This window comes from Toxotes jaculatrix, chromosome 17 (genome assembly GCF_017976425.1).
Source record: "Toxotes jaculatrix isolate fToxJac2 chromosome 17, fToxJac2.pri, whole genome shotgun sequence".
Classification (NCBI taxonomy): Eukaryota; Metazoa; Chordata; class Actinopteri; family Toxotidae; genus Toxotes; species Toxotes jaculatrix.
In genome coordinates, this window is record NC_054410.1 from 13,554,324 (window position 1) to 13,578,786 (window position 24,463).

General features: G+C 40.6%; 2 protein-coding genes across 4 annotated transcripts in view; one reads left to right on the forward strand and one right to left on the reverse strand.

Annotated features, from left to right (window-relative positions):
- Positions 1-189: 189 nt before the first annotated feature.
- On the reverse strand, positions 190-2,597 carry erg28 (ergosterol biosynthesis 28 homolog). The gene is made up of 5 exons (XM_041060623.1): positions 2,474-2,597; positions 2,092-2,233; positions 1,535-1,625; positions 1,329-1,447; positions 190-1,188 (listed from the first exon to the last, which is right to left on the reverse strand). The coding sequence occupies exons 2-5, from the start codon at positions 2,222-2,224 to the stop codon at positions 1,100-1,102; spliced, it is 432 nt and encodes a 143-aa protein (XP_040916557.1). The 5' UTR covers positions 2,225-2,233; positions 2,474-2,597; the 3' UTR covers positions 190-1,099.
- Positions 2,598-3,295: 698 nt separating this feature from the next.
- Positions 3,296-24,463, forward strand: part of ttll5 (tubulin tyrosine ligase-like family, member 5) — a 44,693-nt gene continuing 23,525 nt past the window's right edge. For 2 of the 3 annotated variants that reach the window (XM_041060154.1, XM_041060156.1), the window contains exons 1-20: positions 3,627-3,703; positions 3,785-3,929; positions 6,008-6,114; positions 6,260-6,342; positions 7,173-7,279; positions 7,569-7,699; positions 7,826-7,908; positions 9,833-9,902; positions 9,991-10,075; positions 11,653-11,754; positions 11,856-11,947; positions 12,180-12,287; positions 17,437-17,518; positions 17,920-17,981; positions 20,909-21,003; positions 21,598-21,639; positions 22,546-22,653; positions 22,793-22,884; positions 23,481-23,543; positions 24,207-24,355. In XM_041060154.1, coding sequence (XP_040916088.1) covers positions 3,871-3,929; positions 6,008-6,114; positions 6,260-6,342; positions 7,173-7,279; positions 7,569-7,699; positions 7,826-7,908; positions 9,833-9,902; positions 9,991-10,075; positions 11,653-11,754; positions 11,856-11,947; positions 12,180-12,287; positions 17,437-17,518; positions 17,920-17,981; positions 20,909-21,003; positions 21,598-21,639; positions 22,546-22,653; positions 22,793-22,884; positions 23,481-23,543; positions 24,207-24,355 — 1,720 coding nt within the window. In that variant the 5' untranslated portion in view covers positions 3,627-3,703; positions 3,785-3,870. Of the gene's footprint in view, positions 3,386-3,626; positions 3,704-3,784; positions 3,930-6,007; positions 6,115-6,259; positions 6,343-7,172; positions 7,280-7,568; positions 7,700-7,825; positions 7,909-9,832; positions 9,903-9,990; positions 10,076-11,652; positions 11,755-11,855; positions 11,948-12,179; positions 12,288-17,436; positions 17,519-17,919; positions 17,982-20,908; positions 21,004-21,597; positions 21,640-22,545; positions 22,654-22,792; positions 22,885-23,480; positions 23,544-24,206; positions 24,356-24,463 lie in introns of those variants that run through there. The other variant, XM_041060155.1, reaches the window with a different exon arrangement.

Sequence of the window (24,463 nt, forward strand, 5' to 3'; positions counted from 1 at the left end):
TTTTGGATTCAGTAAGGAAGGCATAAGAATTTATTTCTTTTCAAACCTTAACTCCATAACACATTCCAAAGTGTGTGTGTTTTCTGCACTCGAATCCATCCTACAAAGCGAAAAATTCACACCCTTTATTATTGAAAGTAATGTTGAAAACACCTTGTTTAAACCCAAATATGAGATCTGAACAGGATATGATATTAAAGGTTTATTAAAAATAATGCAAAGACACAATTACATCCTTTAGAAACAAGACGCCTGCATACTTCTCACAACTTATTTTCTTTTTTCTAAGTTGATAAATACATCTCAATTGATTATTACTGTATAGAAAATGTCAAAAATCAAATCATGTCATTTTTAAAAAGGTTTTATCAGACAATAATTGTGCATAAATTCAAAGGGTGGACAAGCTGTCACAGCACTGGATGAACATTAAGAACAATTGCTGATATAAGTATTTGTGATACTTTGTAATGAAGAGCATAGTTTTATACTGTATATTCATCTCAGTTTGTTTAGTAACTCTTGAAAAATGAATAGGAAATGAAAGTCTGGTGAAATAAATCAATCAACATTCTGAGAGAAATCTGTTGTGGATTATTTCTGTAATCATTTCACTCAGCAACACCACAGTCATAACCACACACTTTAAACTCAATTTATCTGTATGGATACAAATTGAGTTTGGAAACACATCTGGATGAGCATCACTCAGCACTGACAAGTTTCAGTTAGGAACGTATAACGTTTTGCTGTGATTGACATCAAAATTCCATGTTATTGCTCACTTGAAAATGAAGTAATTACAAACCAGCATGTATCAGTCACTGTACTGTGACATGGCCATTCATTAGAAGGGACTCTGTCAAACATGTTATAGTTGTACTGTCAGTTGTAAAATGTTCAGTTAAAAACCATGAAATACATCAAAGTAGAGATGTATTTAGTCTTTAGAAAGTGCCACAATAGGAAATTGAAAGTATATCCAGATCTCATGTTCTTCAGGGCAAAAGGCAGCACACTAGGACCAGTCCACTCCACAGTTGTCTGGTGTTGGTGGTGGTGGGGGTCAATGGACAACAAAAACCCAAACTACTGAGATTCAGTTGCGTTTCTTTTGTCGTGCTCCGACATCTTCTTGTGTCTCTGGAATACACTGGAATCCAATCAGCATTCCTATGACAGAGAAACCTAAAAAACAAAAAACACTGAAATGTGTCATCTAAATTTAACTTTTAAACTCCGACAGTATTTCAATTGTGAAAAAAAAAAGGGTATCTAATAATAGCTATGTTTTGATTATGAAGGCATTATGAAAGCCTCATACTCACTTGCCACAATGAGAGGTGCCATGACTCCGATAGTCAGAGGCGCAGTTTTGTAGATGAAGGCTTCAGACAGGAAGTGCCCCAACGCCAACACAAACGTCCATAATGTGATGTGATACAGCCTGCAGGCGACAGCATGGCACACTGTAAGAGCTTAATATGTACACTGCCAACAGAAACAAGGTGCAGGAAGTGAGAAGCTGCCTTACGTCCTGTTCTGGATATCAATGGCACAGGCACAGCGAATGATCGATGACAGCAGTGTCCAAATACCAAATGTTCGAGCTTGGAGACCATTCACTGAGGAAACAGGTGGAAAAGGAAAAATCAGGAAGGCTGGAGTTTAGCAAAAATGGGTGGGGGGGGGGGGGGGGGGGGTGTTACTGTTATTACTGTAATGGAGAAGCATAAGAGAGCAAATCTTCCTCAGTTCAACTCATTTTATTTACAAAATTTAATAAGAGCCTGATCTGTAAATTGGCTGGGCCAGTATATAAGACCTTTATTAGCTTATCACAAACACTACGTTGCTGTTAGTATGCGTAAACAGTTGTCTTAAGAGCTGCACTACAATTGATACAAATTTCAGTCATATTTTTCTATTTGTATTTTATAAACTCACATATATATTTTTGAGGAATCATGTCACCAACTCCTGTATACCTCATGACAGCACCAACATCATGCTCAGCTGAGGAGGAAATGTGGTGATATGACATTTGCTGTCACGCTGCAGTGTCCGCTAAGTTTTGTCAGCTTTGCTCACCAAACTCCGGCGTGCCTGTGTAGAGCTTCTCGGACAGGAAGCTGTGATCCCTGAAACTCTGCACGGTGTTTCCCATCGCGATGACGGACACCATCACCAACCAGCTCCGCAGGACGTTCAGAAAGCGACTCATCCTCTCTGCCTGTCCAATGCAGGACACACAACTTCAAGCTATACACGCCAATACAAGTGCAGTTGGCTGGTTATGTTATACGGACAGACTGACAGATACTCGCACATCATGTGGAGAGCATCTATCAGCTATCGACATATCAATAACTAATGTGACATAGCAGGCTAACGTTGCTATAACCTGGTTAATATCATTAGTGTGCCTATTATGATAAAAAAAAAAAGTCAAGTGAGTGGTGAATGTATTTACCTGGCGGTGGCTACCAAACTACAGTGTGACCATAGTCCTGACCGAAAAACATGAACATTAGATGTAAAAACAATAAAGTGGGACTCGAGCCAACCAAGTACGGTGTTATATTCACAGTAGTAAGTCTCAATCTTGGACTGTGGGATTGACCAATGAGAGGGCTCAAAGAATGGCTCCATCCAGTCGTACCATTGATATGATTGGCCCCATTTAAGAGTTAAGATTCCGCCCACTTTAATCACCAACCAATAGAAATCAGGTAGTCCTGTCACCTACAGACTGTGTGCTTGGCTGCTTCAAACAAAGAGTAGACATAGACTATCTACTAATACTATTCAGCAACATTGAGTGGCCACCCGTAACACATGAATTATTTTAATTTAAAACAGTTTTTGTTTTAGTCAAAGTAATACCGTACGTGTTTATTAGTAACCTTGATCTCTAATGGCAGTTTATTTCAGTTTCTGTTTCTCATCCGTTCTCGTGTAAACAGTTTGTGCTGGGTAAAAACACTCATAAGAAAATATACATTTTAAGCAGTTTCGTTTTGTGTGCCATAATATGAAATTGGTAGGTTCATTCATTATTTTTAGTACCTAATTTAAAGGTTAACGTACACGGTGGTGATCACCCTGCGGCTATTCAAACTATTTGAGATCAGTTAACTAGGCAGGGGACGTTGGCTTTCACTTAGGTTTGACAGTTACTTTAACGTCCACAAATGTCCCGTTACTGAACGGATGCAGCGCAAAATTTGGTCAGCCATGCAATATATGATGTCCGTTAGTGCGCATGCTCCTTGCTCTGTTGCTACTCAGTTGTTGTAGTTACCAGGAAGATTAACCGCGATGATCAACTGGCCCTGGTGATACCAGCTAGCTTTTCTGTTAGCAGGCTCCATTGAAATAAAAGGCAAGTTTATGCTGATGTGTAATTGTCTGGCATGATCAAAACGTCTGCTTAATCGGCCTTAAACTAGGCAGACTTCACCTTGTTAGCTTCCCATACCTAAAGTAGCATGTCAGAAACCTAAGTCTCGTTTAGCTAACGCTTGTTGGGCTGTCTGCCTAGGTTTAGTCTTAACGTGTTCTGTCTTCTGTAACGTCAACAAAGATAACTTCACTGCCCCTCAAGGTAGATGTAGAAAACAGTGGTTCTCAGCTAACTGTGTGCTAATTGTGAACCGCTGTTATAGGACGGCACCAGTGTTACAGTCTTTATAAGCAAGCCGTAAGTTGTTATTTTAATATTGTGCATGAATAGACCATCGTTTATATGATATGAGATATTCACTGACTGTTGTTTTTGCAGGTGGTTGTTTTAGATACCATGCTAAAACCTAGACACTTGATACCAGGAACAGTTCACCGGACAGCTCGTCCCCTCTTACAGTGAAGATGCCAGCTGTGATCCGGGATAAGGAGGACTCGGAGTCCTCCTCAGAAGACGAGCAAGAGTAAGTCTAGTGTAAGAGTGTCTCCTGTAGAATCACATGATATTGACTGCGGTCTGCCCCAGTCAGCTCCAAATATGTGCTGTTAAAACTCACTAGTATAAAAACGCCTTGATATCTTGTTACACAGTAGCTTGAGTAAAATCATTTGCCTCTAACCTTGAAGTTAAACGAGAAAACCCTCAGCAACTCTGAGGTAATTTTATCTCTATTGCCATGTTTTCCGGAGCCTGTGTGCTCCCTGTATTGAACAGCCAAATACAAAACCATAACCATCACTTCAGTGCTGAATTGCCATTTCCTTAAACTTTAATTATTTGTAGTTACATCATAATATAGATGTATAATTTATCTATCTACTCCAGTAGAAACGCTTACAAACTATGGAGGTCTGAGGTACAGAACAAGACTACACTGATACTATAAATCTAAATGTTTCATTTATAATAGATTTTAAAAATACTTTATAAATATTGTTTTATTTTTTGTCGTAGGCACCTGTGTTTGATTATTTTCTCTTAATATAAGGCTCCTGACCTAATATAATGTACACTATTTTCATAATTGTGATGTAGGCAATAACTCATCCTCACAAGGTTAATGGCTTGAGGTGGATATTGTCCCTGCAGCTTGTGGACTTGGCTGTCTGAATTAAGCAGGTCTCCTTCAGTGTCAGTTAGGTTCTTAGCCTACTGATCCTCTTGGTATACCTCTCAAGATTTATTTCTAAATACAGTATTAATGTGACAACATGCTGGACCAAAAATGTTTTTCTGTCTTTTTTTTTTCCCTCCTGAACCAAGGACTTAGTCATTGCAACTTGCTATAGTGTATTGAATGTGTAATATAATCTATACAGGATTACCCAAGATGCCCTGAGCCTTGTTTAATAATTTATGCCAAGATATATTTAGACAAAATTAAGCCTTCAGGTAGCTTTCATTTTGCATAATTGATGAACATTGAACTGAATCAGAGAGAAGAGCATCTCGCTTTAGATCATAGTAGTCGACAGTTGTTCTTTTTTATCTTGTTGGTGCCAGCTAATTCCCTCTTAAGCCATACTTAGTCATACCTTACTGAGAGCCACTGTGCCTGCTTTTAGGCTAATTTCCATCTCCTGAATTAGTCTGGATTGCTTACTAGTACGATTTAATCTCTAGGTGACTAGTGCTACTTTTATTGAGGAGACTGTGATTACTATTAAGACATGTCATGATCAAAAACATCTCTCTCCTAAACACACATCTCTTGCGTTACTATAGTAATACTGATTTTTCTCATGGGAAGTAGAGCTCTGCTCAACTCTGACTTAAATGTTAGCTTCACTTTAATAATCAGTCAGTAATAATTTTCATTAGTGTGATGTAAAAGACAACAGACAGCACTGTGTATAGTATCTCAATAATCTTGATGGTAGTTTATGTTCAAACTAATACCATGACCTGGATGACTGAGAAACTTCAGAGACAAAATTTTCTTAAATCTTATCAAAATACCTTGTTTAATGGCGTGCAGTCAAGCCACCACACTGGGAAAGATATCTGCTGTATTATCTGACATACCTACGTACTTAAGCGAGGGGCAGCAATTGTTTACATGCTTCCCCCCTTATCAAGACCGAGCCATGCCTGATTGAGGTCTGCTCCCTCACCATACTACCTTATCTTATTTGTAGCAGTAAGCAGGCTGTGTCTGGTACTATCAGATATTCCACAGTTTTACAAGTGTGTTTGTTAGTATCAGTACACTGGTTTGTTATTGCCCAGCACCTCCTGAAGCTGTGTGTGGTTCTGTCTTTATCTGCCTGACTGAAATAAACACTGTGTCAGGATACATTCCCTCGGCATGAGGTAAGCTACCCGTATAGGCAAGTTCACATCATCAGGGAATGAACGCCAAAGATTATGGGCAGTGAAATGAACCCTGGAGTGCATCTCTGTGACACTTTTACTGAGTGTGTGTATGTGTTCTGTGTGTTTCTACAGATATTTTTAAATATGAGTGGTTTGGTCTGATTTGAAAAATCTGCCTTTTACTAAATCACAGTTCTGTGTCTCATCTAACTGTCTGTCCACTAGCGACCATCCATGCATCACTTGGAGTGGCCTCAGCAAGGCGATCCCAGTTCTCTTGTTTCTCCCTGAAGCTGTCGTTGCAAAAGATGGGAATATCTGCTCTGTTGGAGGTACCCTACAATTTGTTGAAACCGCAAAAAGACGAATGAATGAGAATAGTAATAATAATAATATAACTAAATTTTAATTCATTGAGCTTTTAATTAGTTGGATACTAAGAATATTTTATTGTCTCAAATGTGTTTCATTTATTAGAGCGATACAACATGGCCTTCAAGATTGTGCGCACAGAGAGCCGTCTGGTTCGAGGAATACTCACCAATCATGGATTCCATGAGGTAATGTTCTTCACTAAATCATACAAATTCAAAAGATTAGCCTCAATTTTGCAAAAATGGATTGTTTTTTTAGAAGTACGTGTTATTTATTCACACGCTCTGCTGTGTAGGATAAGCGATAGTAGGGCCATTTTTTTTCCCCCTTTGACTGATAATGCCGATGTCAAAGCCCGGGAATGCACCCATGGAAAAAAACACAAAATGACCATTAATCCTGTTTCACGAGGGCACACAATCCCCATTATTGCTCTTTCCAAGCAGTTACAATTAATTCCCTTTTTTATTTCATTTCAGTGCTTCTTGACTCCCGCTAACCCGTCATCAAAAGCAGACGAGTGTCTACCACAGCCTCCTCAGAGCCAAACTTTAATAAGCTTTTATTGCAAACATCTGCCTCTCTCCTACATGCTGAATGAACGATCATGTGAATTCTGCCTCCTAACGAATTGTTGGAATAAAACAAAACAGATAACATCATGTGATGATGATGAAAATCAGTGAGTTGGCCTTCCTTTTGAGAAAATGTCTAAAAAAGCAGGCGAGCAGTATTTCTCCAGGTTAGCGGCAGAGTGTGATCTGCTTCTTGCATTTAATCCACCCCGTCTGTCATATGAGAAGGACATCAGAATATAAAACTGCTGTTGGTGACTGGAAACTGAACAGAGCTCAATTAATATGAACATCAATTGCTATGCTCGGTTTTGCACTTACATGATATCTAATTTTTTGAATGATCTCTTGCCAAAGGTTGTTTATTCTGTGTATACTGAATCGAAGTTATTGGACCTGGATCGTGTCTGTTGAAGCTGATCAGTGTCTCTCTTCTTCAGGTTCACCCGAACAGTAATGACTTTAACCTCATGTGGACAGGATCTCACCTCAAGCCTTACACACTACGCAGCCTTCAAGACTTCCAGAAGGTCAACCACTTTCCCAGGTATAATAGTGTGCTCAAATGCATGAGTGTATTACCACTGTTTTCTGTGTTATAAATATCACCGCTGAGCCATTCTAAGCTCTTCAGTTCAGACAGTGTGTTTGTTGGCTTCCACTGCAAAGTGCATTTAGTTTGGACCGGTGCCTCTCTGAAACATGAAATGAATCACACTGTCAGGCAGAGGGTGTTCTGTAACTGTTATGTATTCATATATTTTTGTTCTGTCAGTGTCAAAGCTGGCGACTGTAGTACTGGAGCATTTGAAACTGGAAGTTCTGTTTATTTCCAGGTCGTATGAATTGACGCGAAAAGACCGTCTCTATAAAAACATCCAGCGAATGCAGCAGACTCATGGCTTCAAAAACTTCCATATCGTTCCTCAGACCTTTGTGCTTCCCTCTGAGTACCAGGAATTCTGCAGTAAGATGCCTCCCATCTCACTTTGTTGGTCCAACAAGGGCTAAATTTATGATATGTTTTCATATACAGTATAAATCTATTTGAATCTCAGCCTTTCTTTCTGCCTTGTTTCTGCCTCAATCTCAGATTGTTTTGCCAAGGACAAGGGCCCATGGATTATTAAACCAGTAGCATCTTCGAGAGGACGAGGCATCTACCTGGTCAGCAATGTGAGTGATTTTGCCCACTGCTGCTGTCACTCTCTAATACAATGGTTCCCAACCTTTTTGGCTTTTGTCCACTTGTGACACCTCATCACAAGTTATGTCCTCAGTGTGAATACAGTGTGTTTTTTGTTTTTTTCTTCTCGGATTGTTATATTTGAAGGATTTTAGAGACCTGAAAAGACAAAGTAAGTCTGCAACCAAAGCCCAAGATTAAATTTTAAATATTAATTTATTAAGTTTTTTTTTGGTTTAATGATATAACAGAGGAAAGCAGAGAAGAGATCACATTTTAGAAGATGGATTAGGAGAATGTAATTTTTGCTCGAAAATGGTCTGAAATTATTAATAAATGATAATGTAATACTAAAACCTTCTTCCAGAGCTTGCAGCCACATCTTGTGCCCTTCATCTTTTGGGCTTTTCTGTGCTGATGAAGGCCAAAAGATGTGGCTGAAAGCTGTGCAAAATGCAACCAAGTAAGTTGACCTTGTGATAAGAATTATTTTGTCTTAAGTTTTGTTTATTTTATTTGCAAGTTTTCTGAAATTTTTGCTTTTTTCCTTGTGAAACGTGTCCAAGGTCAAGAATCAACCTTCAGGCATATTTCAATGTAATTCTGAAATATTTTCAGGTTGGGAACCACTGCTCTACTTCATACAAATGCCTTCACCCAAAATAAACTTGTGGTTGAGATTGGGTGTGAATGGATCAACATCCGTTTGTATGGACTGCAAATGGACTAAAAAATTGTTACAACACATCCCCTCCCTTTGGCACATTGACATGGGAGAGAAATGGAAAACAAACTCAGAGGATGATCATTACACTTAAGTGGACGTTTACACCAAGTTCTGATGCTATTTTGCAGGTGAAAGCTGTGTGTCAAAACAATAGTTTGACATTTTGGGAAACAAGCTTATTTTTGTTTTTGCTGAGAATTGCATGGGAGCAGTGATAGCACTCACTTACCTTTAGGATAACTATGAATCTACTGATAGGCGACGGTTAGCTTAGGTTACCACAGACTGGAAACAGAGGCAACAGCTAATCTTTCTGCTAAGCTAAGCTAAGCAAATATTACTACATCTTTTCTGTTTGTGTGTGAAGTTCTTTTCTAAGTTCCTTCTAATTCTCATGTAAGCACTGATTCACATTAATGGCAGATCTAGTGGGAGTTAAATGTATGCATACTGACTAAAAAATAGTGTGTGAACTGAAACAGCCAGCAGGCCAGATATGTGTGTGTGTGTGTGTGTGTGTGTGTGTGTGTGTGTGGTGGTGGGGTGGGGGGAGGGGTCTACAGATACAGCTGTCTTTGAAAAAAGTATCAACGACTTTTTCAGGCATTATTAAGCTTCGTGGAGTAAATCACACTCTCCTAAGGTTTTTGGTGGAACTCAACAAGGTTCCCACTGTTGGAAAACATATGCACGATTCTTCTTCTTCTCAGGCATTTTTATGAAACAGTGGAAAGAATGTCAGAGCGATATTTGGAGAGAAAAAAGAAATACGTTCATTTTTTTGGGTTTGAGTTTTCTCTGAACTATAGCCAGCTCTGAGGTTACAACACCCCCTCATCCCCACCCCCTTTTCCCATCTCTTCTCAACTTCGCCACCTGCAACACATTTCAACCTCATAAATGACCCATCTCCCACCACCAGATTGTGTTTTTATAGGCTGTTATTGAAGGCTGACCTGCTATGGCCAGTGTCGTTGCAGTCTCCTTTTCTTGATCTGATTGTTCTTTGATGTTCATGCTCAACAGCAGTGTTATATCAATTATTTGACTTCAGTATGTAACACTGGTCTATATTTATTATCTTGTAGCTTTAAACATGTTGAAAAGTCATTAGGACAACATACATGCATCTTCTTCTTTCTCTGCTCATTATATTTTCTTTTATGTGTTCTGTTTGTCATCTACAGCCAAATCAGATTTCAATGGATGAAAACATCTTGGTGTCTCGCTATATTAATAACCCACTGCTGATCGATGGTGAGTTGTGACAGACGCAGTTTCCTCAATATTCAAGTGACACTTTGGCAGATTCGAACTGAAAAATCTGTTTTTGTTTTGTTTCCAGAGTTCAAGTTTGACGTGCGGTTGTACGTGTTGATAACATCATATGATCCACTCATCATCTATGTGTATGAGGAGGGCCTAGCGAGGTGATTGCTTATGGGTTTGGTATCGTTTTTGTAATTATTGGACAAATCATTAATAACGGACCTTCTTCTGCTATGCATTTGATATTTTACAGCAAATCAGACAATAGAAGGCAAACTAAACACACAGGCCTCTGGACAGATCTGTGGGTGGAAATAAGTCTCTGACAGGAACAAGACATTTTATAAAAGCTATGTAGGTAATTAATATTAGATACAGGGAAAACTATATTTAACAAAAGATTTTAAGTTAGACATACTGAATACTCTACTGAATACTCAGCAATGTGGCAGTCTGTGAAATAAGCTGTGCAAGCTGATACAAAATGCATTCGGTGACCACATCTCTCAGTTCATATCTCACTCAGACTCTACCAGTTATGTATTCGCAGCCCCATTACATCCATATGCCTGCTCTCGTCCATTGTTATATATAAGCTGTTCCAGGGATGAGTCACAGTCACAGCGTTTCCCAGCTGGATTGCAGCAGAGTACATGTGGAAGGTGTGGTGTCGATGAGAGGATAAGTGGCCAAATCCAGAGGGCAAGCTAGCATCGCTGTTTACAGTACTTTATGGACTTTATGTACATATATTCCCTATTAATGAATTTGAATTAGAATCTGCAGCCAGTGTTCTATGCAGCAAATGACAAAAATAAAGCATACCACAAAATTTCAAATTCTTTCCAATAACACAAATTGTAGTGCTTTCCACACAGTTAGGAGATATACTATGCTTGCTTTATAATGGAAGAAAATTATTATTGTTTGAAAATTAGCATTGTTATTTATTATGAGTAATTGAGCTTGTGTCTACGGAGGCTTATAACAGTTTTTCAGTGACCTGGTGTAGACCCTGTCTGATTTCTATTGATTACATCCACTGGTGCTCTTTCAGTGCCCAGAAGAGGGCAGCCTCAACTTTCTATACCATCTACTGTGTCTGAGTCGTCAGTATTAGTGGTAGTGACTTTGAAACAAAGCACTCTATTGTTCCATTTGTAGGATGTGCTCATTAAATGCTGCTGATTATGTCATTGTTCATAGATCATGTCTTGTGATAACTGTGTATAAATGCAGTCTATTTATTGGAAGTGGTTATTTAGAGCAAGGAGAATTTATTAATCCTAGAACAGGCTATTATCCGACACAGGTAAGTCTGTAGAGGGTAGATGATTTATAGAATGACTGGCTCTTCACTTCACTCTGATAGAGTTATGTGCTGGAATCGCAGTGCCACCGCCCTGGCTTGATTATCGACTGGCAGCAATAAATCATGGCCAAATCCTGAATATCACTTTTATCTCCTGACATTCCTTCGGGGTTGTGTTGGTATTCAGGTACACAGTGTGTGCCAAGGAATTCTCATCATTGCACACGTGGCATCCACTCCTCTCAAACACTGTCCAGAAACTAATCTCTTCCCAAAGTGCCCCTATCATTCAGTCCAGTGTCAGCCTTGTGAATGCGGTCATGATGGCAGATAGATATGCAGTGAAACTGTTGGATGACGGGCTAAGTTTTTTTTTTGTTTTGTTTTTTTAACTCTCTTGTAAAAATGAACAATGTCTGTGCACAGGTTTGCCACAGTGAAGTATGACCGGACTTCAAAGAGCATTAAGAACACATTCATGCATCTCACCAACTACAGTGTGAACAAAAAGAGCAGCGATTATGTCAGGTGAGCCTCATCAATGGTGAACACACACTGACTGTGGAGCAGTTATGGGAAGCCGGAGTGACTCATCTGGTCGTATTTGAAGTGCATTTCTTCCTTTTCAGTTGCGATGACCCTGAAGTTGAGGATTATGGGAACAAGTGGAGTATGAGTGCAGTGTTGAGGTATTTGAAGCAGGAGGGGAAGGACACCACATGTGAGTCAAACCTTCACCTTTTCCTTGTGGTTTTAATAAACATACAGAGATGATGGAAATAAAAAAATTCTCAGCTTGCAGTTCACTTCTCAACCCCTGGTTGATTCTTATCTATCTGAAAGACTGTCTATCAGGTTATCAAAACAAAAGAACTCTTGCAGTGCTTTACAGAAGAATGTACTTTTAAACCCCCACGCATGTCTCATGTTTTTTTCCTTATTGTCTGTTTCAGTGCTGATGAGACAGGTGGAGGACCTCGTCATCAAAGCTGTTCTGAGTGCTGAGCTACAGATCGCCACTGCCTGCAAGATGTTTGTTCCACACAAGACAAACTGCTTTGGTAATCGTTTCATATTCTTCTTTAAATGTTTTTGACAATAAGAAAACCGATCTAGTCCACAGATGAATGAATCAACATCTGCTCACAGTGTAGATAAACTAAACGTGTACTTAGTCATACACACCACCACACCCCTCACATTTCCTTTCAGTTTCAGATTCATAGTCCTGCAGTTCTTCTGTACTGTTTCACCACTGAGCCCTGCTGAGGCTGTAGACAGTCATTCCTCAGTGTGGAGTCTTCCTGTGTGTTGCTGCCCTCTGAGTGGTTGCCGGGTCGTTGAGGGCCCGTTGCCTGAGGCAGGAATTCGCTTCCTCTCCTCTGTTGCCATTCAGGTCTGCCTGATTTAGGCTGACTGTTTTCTTGGCTGCTCCTGCCTTGCAGCGGGCTCGTGTGAACTCCATTTTGGAGCCATTACCCATGTTAGTGTTGGCACTAATTGTCTGCGCTCTTTCTCTGTGTCTGGCAGTCTTTCTGAGATTTGGGGTTTGAAAGCGAGCGCGTTGGCCGAGCCTCCCTCAGCACCACTGTCTCTTTTTCACCCTCTTTTTCCTCTTGTCTCGCTGCTTCTGTTTGTTTATAATTCTCCCTCCCCTGCTCACACTCTTTTTCACCTCTCAGATGTTAGAAAAATAAAGGGCCTTGCAGTTGTGACAGGCCTCTGTAGACATAATACCCCCCCTACGCACACACACTCCCCACACCCCAGTTGGGGGTTGTTTGGGCTGTACTGGGCACATAGCAGCATGAACTCAAACCATCAGACAGTCGCCTGCAAAAAGATGCTATCTGCATGTGAGCATCGCTGGTACGTTGAAAAACCACATTAACCCAGGGTATGAATGTTGGCCTTGCAGGTATTTACAGGGAAATGTGGCTTACCAAGTCTCAACCTGGCTCTTATAACACCTGAGGGACGTAGATAAACAGCCAGCTGACAGATATCTTTGGTGTGAGAGTGAAAGACGGGAATTTAAAAACAAGTTTGCTCCTCTTCTCATTCATTCTTTCACTCAGGTGCGACTGTATTTTGAATTATTCGTTTATACGTATCCGCATATCTCAATCACAAAAATGATCTATGGAATATTCAGTGAATGTCCATAGAGATTTACACACTGGGATCTTTTGCATGTTTTAACACATGTAAACAGGACTCAGCTCGTAGAATGAAACACAGTCACTCAAGCTTACTGATGACAATACACCAGAGCCATGTTTTGTGTTGTAATGTAATATTAGCCTACATTATGTAGATCTGTAGGCGACCGCTGTGTGACAGAATGACTGCAAATATTCCTGATTAATATACAATATATTGTGGCTCTTCTCTGTTCTGCCCACATTTGATTTGAAATGAGAACATTTAACAGGCCTTAAAGATGCTATGTTGAAACTGTAGCCCTTTTTTACGTGTAAGCCTATAGAGACCTGTATCGACATAGATACTACACCAGTGTCATTGTGTTGCACAAAAGCAATTAGGTCCCACACCTTTGACTAAGATACATAATACACTGTGGTCCGCTGTGAACATGCCCATTATCTTACTTCAGCCATATCAGTTTACTATTGAATTTAGTGTAATTTTGCTGTCTTCAGATGGCCCCAAGCAAGTTAATCACAGCATTCATAGTCTGTCTACAGGATTAAGTTTCCAAAGACAGACACTGACGGTTCCAGAGGACCACCCTCATCCTCTCTCTGTTGATCTGTCTCTCACAGTGTGGTCATGTTGCATGCAAGCTCCCTGTGCATGTGTGAGTCCGTATGGACAGTATGAATACAGAGACATGTAGGAACCAGTGTAAAGCATGGGGTTTTTACAAACACACAGGTCTGTCTAAGCTTCAAGGAGTCCAGTTTAGTATCTTTGCGGGCTTTTACCTGTCTCTTAAATAAAACCCACCCAAACCACCAAGGAGTCATGTTCAGTCATCCATTGTCAGATTCTTTACTCGTGTACTTATCCTTACTTTCTCACTTCGCAAACTACAGTACACCCAGCCTTCATCCTGGGCCTTAACAGCTGCCTGTAGTAGTAAATAGGTAAAGCTTCAGAATTCAGGGCAGCAAATACATGTGTGTTAGGGCAGTGAATTTGCTGATAAAAGCAGCCATTGTTTAGAGCTTTTATACAGTCTCTGGCTTGTCTGGAAGGGAGCCATGCGAGACCATAAAGCACATTATAATCTTAATTTACTGCAAATTGTTCCCTGCCATTTTAATGTCTATTAATGGCTTTAATACAATGTTTATTGTTTTCAAATGGGATTTCTTCCCTTTGCTCAAATTGCACTGCGTATCTAAATGGGCATACTGTAACAAAATCTTTTTATAGCTGTGTAATGTCTCATGTGGGAAGAAATAAAAACAACAGATTTTTCATTTTACATTCGTAAGAAGTGTGTGTATATATGTGTGTGTGTGTGTCTGTGGAGAGAAAATGCCACCCATGCAGCTCTTTACCGCTGCTGTGTGATTAATGGACAGTCTTTTTGCTGAGGGATGCTGATTACGAGATGTTTTGACTAAGATCTGATTAGCCAAGCCAAAGGCCTATTTTATTACACACAAAACATTCCACTTACTGGTCCTGTGTTCCATTGAATGTCCCTCATTAAGTGCTGAGTGTGGTTGGATCCCCTGTCTGTGAACCACTCTCCCTGTTTTACATTTATCAGATACTCCCACAGTCCTCTGCAGCACAGTGTTTGTGTCCCTGTGATGACAGTGTGGCTGCTGTACAACTGAGTCTTTTTAAGAATGATTAATGTCTTGGGTCCTGCTATCAAAATAAGGCCATGGAGTGTTAACTGTATTCATTTAATTTGTTGTCCTCAGAGTGTTTTCATGATTGTGGCTCCAAGCTGTGCCGCTGCGCTCCCTGCAACAGCCGAGAAACAGTTCAGCAGCAATAATTTATCTCAGAATGATGCAAGAGTAATTCAATTGTCCTCGCCTATGAAGAAAACACACATGAAGGAAATACTTTATGTTGCTGTTGTTATTGTGGGCCAACAGGCTGCATGGCCAGGGTGGGGAGATTATTGTTTTTGGGCGTTTGTCTCTTGTGGTGAAGTTTCCAGCAGCGCCCATCCAATAATTTAACAAAAAAAAAAAAATCATCATCCCTTTTCTCTGTCACAGTTTTTCTCTCCCTCCCTCTTTAATGGGTGTGATGTGGATGTTCACTGCCTCTTCTCTCCTTGTCTGTGATGCTTGTTGTGGGCTCTCTGCGGCGCATTTAACAGCGCTCCCCCGGCAGCGGTCGAGCCACAGAACAAACGTGTCTAGCAGCGAGCGGCTCGGCAGGCTCATGGGGCAGGGGAGCGGCGTCTGCTCCTAATTGGGGGAAAATGCGTGGCACATGGAGTCTGCGTGTCGGGGGCTGGTGAGGTGGTGTAACACCTCCCCATTTTCCCCTGTTGTTGTGGTGCCACTGATGAGGCACTGCAGGCTTGAACCCATTTATTCTAGTGGTGTGTTACCCAGGACTAATGCATAATGTTTTATGACACACACACACTCTCCCCGTCGCTCTTTTCTGGGTGTGTGTTTTTATACCAAAGTGGATAGAATGGGCCTGCAAGTGAAAAATAAAATCTTAGTGCTCTGCTTAAGGGAGAGCTGTTTAGCAGTGGGGATCCAGCCCATCCTTAGATGTTAGGGAGGTAAAGATGGCAGGGGCAGCTTGTGTTAGCTCAGGGATGTATGGAAAACTTAATTCAGTTCCATCATGAAAATAGAATTTACACTAATTTGAACCTCACGGCACTACCATAGGTTGAATTCTAAAACCTTGTGATATACAGTAGCCTGCTGAATTACGCTGAACACGCTCAACTTCTGCATTTTGTCTTTTGAGCCAGCACCTGCAAAGAAGTTTTTTTGTATATGCACATGCAACACTTCTGTCTTTAACATGTGTCTTTAACTTTCTATATGGCCTTGATTTCTTCTAGAAATACACAGCCTAATAACTTTAACTCATTCTCTTAAACTAGAACTGTTCACCATTATTCAACCAAGTGCAATATCAAACCATTGCTCGCTGTCACGCTGGCTTTTGTTTTCTTAACACTGGCATTGACCTGAGATGCTAGAACAAACAGAGCTGGTTATGGCAGCTTTGAAACTCCCAAGCCCCCTGGCTTATTCACAACACAGTCTGTTCTTTTGAAGTGCCATTAGAAGGATTTTTTCCTCTGGCTCTATGGCTGGGCTTTGCCCTATCCCTGTAAAATAATGTGGTTTCTCCTGCACGCTGCTGCTGGGGCCGGCGGGTCGTTGGCTTATAGGGTGACACTCCCCAGAGCAGTGCGAGGGCTGTCACAGGGCACATAGGCAGACTCAGTCACAGGGAGTTATATATCAGTCAGTGACAACAAGGCGTCAAATTGGGATAGAATGAATGAATTTTTACACAGGGAACTTCCTGACCACTTTGAAAAAGACTTTTATTGTGTCACTTGGTGCTAAACTTCTGCTGCAGTGGAATAGATACAGTTATATACTGTATCTTGAAGGTTTTCTAATTCCACAAGTTTCTGCCACCTGGGACACACCATCACATTTCCAACTCCATACTTCTGGAGTTCATAATATTTATTTAAGTTGGACAAGATACTAACTTTATGATGGGGTTTTGGCTTTTCCTGGCAGCCATCAGGGTGGCGTCTTTCTTGTTAATATATAGTGACAATATGTAGACTGCTTAACCTTCCCAGTCATGAGAAAATTATTGACTGCATGTATGAAAATATTCACAGCCACAGTTTGTTTTTGATCTGCTGTCTTACATAAGCAACTTCATGACAGACGAAATGTGTATGTACTTAGTTAATGTAATTGAGCCAATCCCTCAGTAGCAGACTTTGGTGAATGTTTCTTTCTTGAGTGATTGGGTCTATAACATGCGTGTAATCAGTAGCAGAAAGACGCGGGCCATGTTGCCAAATGCCCCATAATGGGGGCTATGATAAAACTCTGGAAACACTTGTGACTTTGATACCCCTTCATCCTTTATTTTCAGTGAGCAGATCAGAGAGGTTTCTAATTCTGCCTCTCTCTGCCGACTTCCCGGCCTGTGGTAACAAAAAAAAAAAAAAGAAAAAGCTTTCGATTCATTTTGTGTTTCCCTCTGTAGAACTCTATGGTTTTGATGTGCTCATTGACTCCAACCTCAAACCTTGGTTGTTAGAGGTGAATCTTTCACCCTCTCTGGCCTGGTGAGTGACGCTGTCTCAATTATTTGACTCTTTCATTTGTAGCTTGAGGAGAATCTCAACTGAAAATATGTCTTTCACCCTACCAACGTAAACAAGTGTTTTATTCTTATTTGTTTTTCTTCTTGATAAGTGAAAGGTTAATTTAAAAAAGTTGCCACATTGAAAGAAATTGCACTCACACTTAGTTTGTAAAAACAATCCGTCATGCTGGAGATGTAGCCAAAATGATGTTTCTTCTACACAAGTGTTTAGTCAGTTTAGCAGCTTAGTCAAGGTCAGACAACAAATCTGTATCCTGTTACAATAGTTGACTCATTTTGTTCCACCCTGTGCTTGTGTATGTGTTGTAATTTTTGTGTTTGTTTCTTTGTTTCGTTTTTTTGACATCTACTTATTTACAGTGATGCACCCTTGGACCTGAAGATAAAGGCCAGCATGATTGCAGACATGTTTTCGCTTGTGGGTGAGTGCGTGCTTAAACAATGACTAACTTCCATTTGGTTCCAAAGTGATTGCCATTCATAGACATTGGGATTATATAAATTCAGTGCTTATAGCTACACAGTCAAATCCATTACACTCGTAAAACTGCATGCTGGTGAAATAAAGTATGTCAGGAAAGTAGAAACCCTCAAAACTCTAAGAACAGAAGGTGAACTTACACCTGTGCATCTTAAGCTACATTACCACTGGGTAATTAACAAACGAGGGAAAACATTTGCTGAATACAGCACATTAGAAATCATGGAAAACATATTAGGATTACAGAGCCTGCATTAGAAACAAAAATTCAAAATGCAGAATTAAGCTGGAACATCTGGATATCAACAGAAGTCAACAACTTTAATAACTCAAGCTAAATAACATTCAGAGCTTAAAAACAATTTACACAGCCTATCAAGATGTTGTTAGATACTTAAAGGCAGAATTTTGGATAACTTATTCTTAAGATCGGAATGAAAAAATATTTTGCTTGAGGCGCAATTCAGAGATTATTCATTGCAAAATTATATAATTGGGATAAAGATGTTAATTTTGGAGAAGCTAATGTAAAATGAAAAGTGCTGTAATTATGCTGTATTTTCTTCACCAGTCTCACTCCCAAGGCATAGATGCTAGTTGGCCGTTCCCATTATCCAGCAGGTTTTTAAGCTTGATGGAGACAGTCGTCTATTGTTTAATGCTTAATGTTTTCCTGCATTCCACTCGTTGAGTTTGCGCAAACTGCCGAAAATAGCTGTATGGCTTCATAATGGGAGCTGCAGTGTTGAGAGAATAAACCGCAGCCTAAATTAATTAACATTAAATGACTTGCGGACAAAATTGTCAACACAGGCCTTAGTTGTTTTGTAGTCATTAAGCTCTTTTGAGAAACTGGATCCTACATGTCAAATAAAGCAATCTTTAGCATGAAGACATAAAAAATGCCTGGCCCAAGGCAGAGATAAACACTGTTTATACAGCAGTGTTTGAAGCAGGGAATGAGATGTGTCTCTGTTATGTCTCCTCCCTTTTTAATTATGGAATTCTCATGCAGAAAAAGAAGCTTACAATGTTTTGTGATATGTAAGTTTAAACCGAGTAGAATCTTATAACCTAACCACTACCGCATACACAGGCATACACATACACTCTGAAAGCTTGCCTAATCCTTATAGATGAGAGTTAAAAATATTCAAGTTGTGAAATACGACAACTATTAACCAAACTTTCACATCTCCCCTGATTATTTAATTTAATCCTCTGCTTTATCCATATTACCAATCACAGGATACATGGAGCCCACTGATTATCTGGCATTCATCTAAACTGGCACTTAACCATTAGGCCTATCTGTGGTCTCAGCCTAATGATATTAAAGAAATGGCTATTATGCGTGCGTGTCTGTGTGCTCGTGCACATACGTGCGTGTCTCGGCCTAGGCCATGCTGCGGCTTGAAACCCTCCCCTCCGGCTCATTAAATGAAAGAGTAGAATCATAAATTGCCAGTTATCTTTGGACTGAGACGTTACTGTGGGCCTGGGGAAAATGAGCAGTGGCATGTAAAACATAGCACATCTATTATGTACCAAACAAACTAAGTCGCTGTTGGCTGATAACACTTGGGCTGCATCCCAGACCTGTAAATAATGACAGCATTGCATTAGCATTCATTTTCCGCCTGTGTATAGCTGTCAGCTCCGCGTCGCCCATGTTTGTAATAATTGCTGTGTTTAGGCAAGAGCGTGGCAGGGGCCTGATTCTTACCTGACGGCTTGGATGAGGTAGAACAAATAGCCTGCAGCTCCAAGCTGTCAATAGACTTAATTCAACTCAAGTATGACTGCAAGGTACAACATAAACATACTGTATTTCTGTAACGTTTCACTTTTACCACTAGTTAGCTTTGTGGAGTGTGGGAACTAATAAACAGAAGATCATAGATTTAAATCATATTGACAGGGTGGGAACATCCAAGGGAATTACAAACATTTTTCCTCACCCTTCTTAACCACCACCACTGTGATTCACTTAAATGTAAATGTTTGGAGCTTTAGTGTGTCAAAATAAGAAAAATACCTTCTTTGCCTGACTACAAAACTGAAGGAATAGTTTGTCATTTTGGGAAATAGGTTTATTTGCTTGCTGGCAGAGAGTTAGACGATAAGGTTGATACCACTTTCATATCTGGCTGCAGCCCTCAGCAGTCAGCCTGCCGCTGTGCCACATCAACAAACTCCACCTACCAGCACCTCTACAGCTCAACAGTTAGTTGTTGTTTTTACTCTTGGGTTTTTGTATGGACCAAGCAAACAAGCTATTATGTGTTCATGAATGGGCTGTATATATATTGGTAGGCAGATATTGTTACTGTTCGACACAGCCAGGCTAACTGTTTCCCCCTTTTCCATTCTTTATGCTAAGCTAAGCTAACTGGCTGCTGTGTTGTATTTAACAGTCAGAGTGAGTCATACAGAGTCATACAGTAAGAGTGGTATTTATCTTCTCCTCTAACTCTCAACAAAGAAGTGAATAAGCCTATTTGCCAAAATAGGCCTTCCATCAAGAAAACCAGTCAGTGGTCCACTTCAGGAGGTTTTTGTTGTGTTGGTCAGCAATCTGTCACTATATTAAAACATTTCTTCCTTTTCTGCCTAAAAGGATGTGAAAGCCAATACGTCTTTGAATTAGCATGACATTCGTACAGATATTGTTGAACCACATGTAATTTATTGCCTCCGTGCCTCTCGTTCTACTTTGGTTTCTTGCACAAACACTGAAGAGCTGATGCAATATACAGTATGAAGGTCATGGGAACGAATAACATATTTAAGACCCGATGTTATTGATATAACCCCCTTATGACTCTTTTGTGACCCGTGATACCCCCCCCCCCCCCTTCCCCACAGGCTTTGTGTGTCAGGACCCCCTGTCGAGACAGCCACACTCTGACCGAGTCACCCTGGACTCCAGCCTCAAAAACCCAGCAGCCCCAAGAGCACAGGTACTGGACACACACACACACACACACACACACACACACACACACACACACACACACAAGCCAAGCCAAGTGTTGCACTCATTCACCCTTCCTTGTGAAACATTCCCATTCTTGTCTTGGTCTCTCTGTAGCTTACAGTACATTCCTGCCACTGTCATTGAGCTCTTCTCTTAAACTCATGGAAAATTCACTGTAATGCAAAACAACTGCTAATGTAATTACAGCGTTTGAGTGACATCAGTTTGTAAGTGCTACTCTCTGTGGCTTATTGTTTTATCATTTCTAATCTAGTGACTAATGCTCTCTCTAGGCCCTGTTGCCTAATGATGCCACAACAGCTAATGCACTTGGCTCTCTCCACTGCGACTACTGCACCCAGATTTGGCGCAGGGTCTGCTGGAGGGAGATTACTAAATCAGACAGATTTCTGCTCCACCTTATATTGTGTAAAGGGCTTGTTTAGACATACTGTGACAGTGTTTCATTGTTGCATCTTGATGTAGCATGCATGTTGTCTGTGTGCGGTTTCATAAAGGTTAAATTGTAATGCTGATGCTCACCCACAACTCACTGTCTTCAAATGTTGCCTCTTAGAAGCCTTTTTCTGCACCGACAGCCACTGCACACAGCAGAGTGGTAAGTTTTCTTCTGACTCAGACATATTAATCTTCTTCTGCCTTGTTCCTTTGCAATTCCCTGATGCCTGTTACATTACCGGTAAGAAATTGCTTATTGCTTTTCACTTATTTGATTATGCGGCTTTACTGTTCTTCATCGTGGCAGACAGACGGCTCATATCGACCCCTTTTGCTATATTTTAATAGAATTCTCATTTCATTAGCAAAGTGGCCTTTGCAAGCAAGCACGTGAGATCCTGCAATGCACCACTTGACTCAAAAAGTCAGAAAGTTTTCTGTTCGGAGGCTCAGTTGCTCAGATAAAACCTAAAACAAGCCCAACACTAAGCCAGGGCCGTCACAGAACTCTGAGGGCCAGCGGTGAACCTGTCCTCTCCTTTTACTTTGATTGGGGGCAACAGTTGAGTCTGTTTCAGTGGGATTAGGCCTTGTCACTTTTTGGCTGCCTTTGTATCCCCCCAGCCGCGTCAGACAAATTAAATGTAATCCCCCTGCTATTTAGATGACAAATTCTGTATGTGATCCCGTGGGGTTGCGCCTTGCTGTCTGGCCCAAGTTCCAACCTGTATGCCAAAGTTGTCAGTCACAGCCTGGTAGTGCATGGAGTGGGGAGACAGCCAGGAATGTCAATGTATAACAAAATACTCTATTTACTGAATGTGACAGGGAGAAAAGAAGACAGGGTGTTTTTGTTACTCAAGGTGCAGCTTTTCACATTTTCCATATAAAGTAAAAGATTACTTCTTTGCCAAAAATTTGAGACTACTTTTAAAACCTTTAAAACATATCTAAATTCCTACCAAATGTGAAACACTCAGCTATTTTTTTGTGCTGGAAAGATGAATGGATGTATATAGTAGGTATCACTATAGCATGATTTTGTTTCTACGCTTATGTCCTGCAGCGACAGAGGCCTGCATCAGCCAGTAACTCAGAAACAGAGGGGTCAAAAGACAAGCAAAGAGCTAAACAAAGCCAAGGAGAGAGTACTCTGAACTTGACTGCTGAGGAGGTAAGGTGTGAATCATGGTGACATGATGTGTGTGAATTTGCTAAATTGAGACATTATGGGAACCTGAAATCACATTAACTGTTTAAAACCGTTTCAGAAAATATCTTTTTTGTTGTTTTTCTGTTTTCCACATATATAGATCAAAGTGCTGAGGAGGATAAAGGAAGAATTTGAGAGACGGGGAGGCTTCATCAGGATCTTTCCCACTGCAGAAACATGGGAGCTCTATGGGTAAGCTGAGCCAAGAAGGAGCAGGCAGATCACTTGCAATCCCCAACAGGCTTTTGTCTATAATGTTACTCATTATTAATATCGTCCTCAAATAAGAGTAGACATTCAGGCTAAATGAACGCAATCAGTTCTTAATGCCAGACCACGTGACTCCTCTTCACTGTGTCTAATTGAACTACCAGACCAAGGTGTAGCCACACAGTTACTGTTTGTTGTCAGGATGTATCTGTTGAACTCTGTGTATTATGTTCCAAGAAAGGCTTATATTCCACAGTGACTTATTGTTAAAATGGCATTGAAACTCCTATGAGAGAGGAAGTCTGATTTTTGTGCTTACAGTTCATATTCCTATATGAGGATTTGTAGCTTGATTAGACCCATGGCTCTCTTAGCAGCAGGGATTTTGTGGCATTTTAAAAAACATATTATTGAGCGGTCTGGGAAATTATTGGTGTATTTAATAGCGGCTGCTTCCAGAGTAGCTATATCACAGAGGCCTCATTTTAACACATATGCCTCATAATAAGGTGGTCAAGGCTGATTGGGGCCACTGCCTTTGTGATTATTGTAATTTGCTTATTATCTTCTTCTCTCAGTGGATATCTGGAGTCCAAGACATCAATGAACTACATGTTGGCAAACAGACTTTTCCATGGAAGGTAAGCATTTCCATTGTGGTCGGGATTGGGGGAATAAATCTCTCCATCAGTTTGTGGAAACCGTTGGATTCTAACGTGGCGTTTGTTTGGTCTTTCAATTGGATAGGTGAGGGGAACAGCTGAAAAGATGAAGCACACTCAACTTTTCCAGCCCGCGCCCAATGTCTATGTGGCATTGTGGTGTCGATTTGGGGGCAGGAGGGGAAAGACAGTTATAGATGAACTGTGTCTTTTTATTGAACCACATTTTTGTTATTTTAATACAACATGCATTTATGTTATTTGAATCAGTGTGGGCTTTCAAGTTTTAACCACAGCTCTGACTTTTGCGCAATATTGTCTGGAGATTTGGCCCCCAACTAAGCCCATCTATGATTTTTCCATATTCGTTAGGTAGCCAGATTTGGGGAGACGGTTGTTGCTTCAAGGCCTCAGTTGCTATTATTATTTGCCATTTATCCTCTCTCCTTTGGACCATCACTGTCTGTCAAGTCAACCTCTGGACAAGCTACTCAACCACACTAATCTTTCTCAGAACTGGCCTCAGTTAAAATTTATAAGTATTGCTCTGAGAAGTACTTTGTAATTGCTGATGATATATGTATAAATCATTATGGTTGTTGTTATTACCCTTGTGTTGACATGTCTTGTTCTGTCTCTCAGGAATGTGAATGGGAATGTGCAGCTGCAGGTGGACGCCGTCCATGGCTGTCACGTTGTCCAGTATGAGAGGAAGCTGCTGTCTCTCGAGGCCCGTAAGAGGAGACAGCGCCACCTGACTCATCGCTCTGCTGCGGGGAAGAAAAAATCGGGTAGGCCTGATGTGTTCTGCCTCAGATTCAGGAAACTGCTTTTTTTGAAAACTGAGAGGAGCGTAGCTAAGTGGGACAACATCACACGCTAATACACTTTTTGTTCCA

What these genes read in the sequence shown, in the direction of transcription:
- erg28 (XM_041060623.1), bottom strand. Translation starts at nt 2,224, where the DNA reads ATGAGTCGCTTTCTGAACGTCCTGCGGAGCTGGTTGGTGATGGTGTCC. An exon ending in CACAGGCACGCCGGAGTTTG is followed by an intron (nt 1,626 to 2,091) that starts GTGAGCAAAGCT and finishes CTGTTTCCTCAG; the next exon opens with TGAATGGTCTCCAAGCTCGA. An exon ending in GGCACCTCTCATTGTGGCAA is followed by an intron (nt 1,189 to 1,328) that starts GTGAGTATGAGG and finishes TTTGTTTTTTAG; the next exon opens with GTTTCTCTGTCATAGGAATG.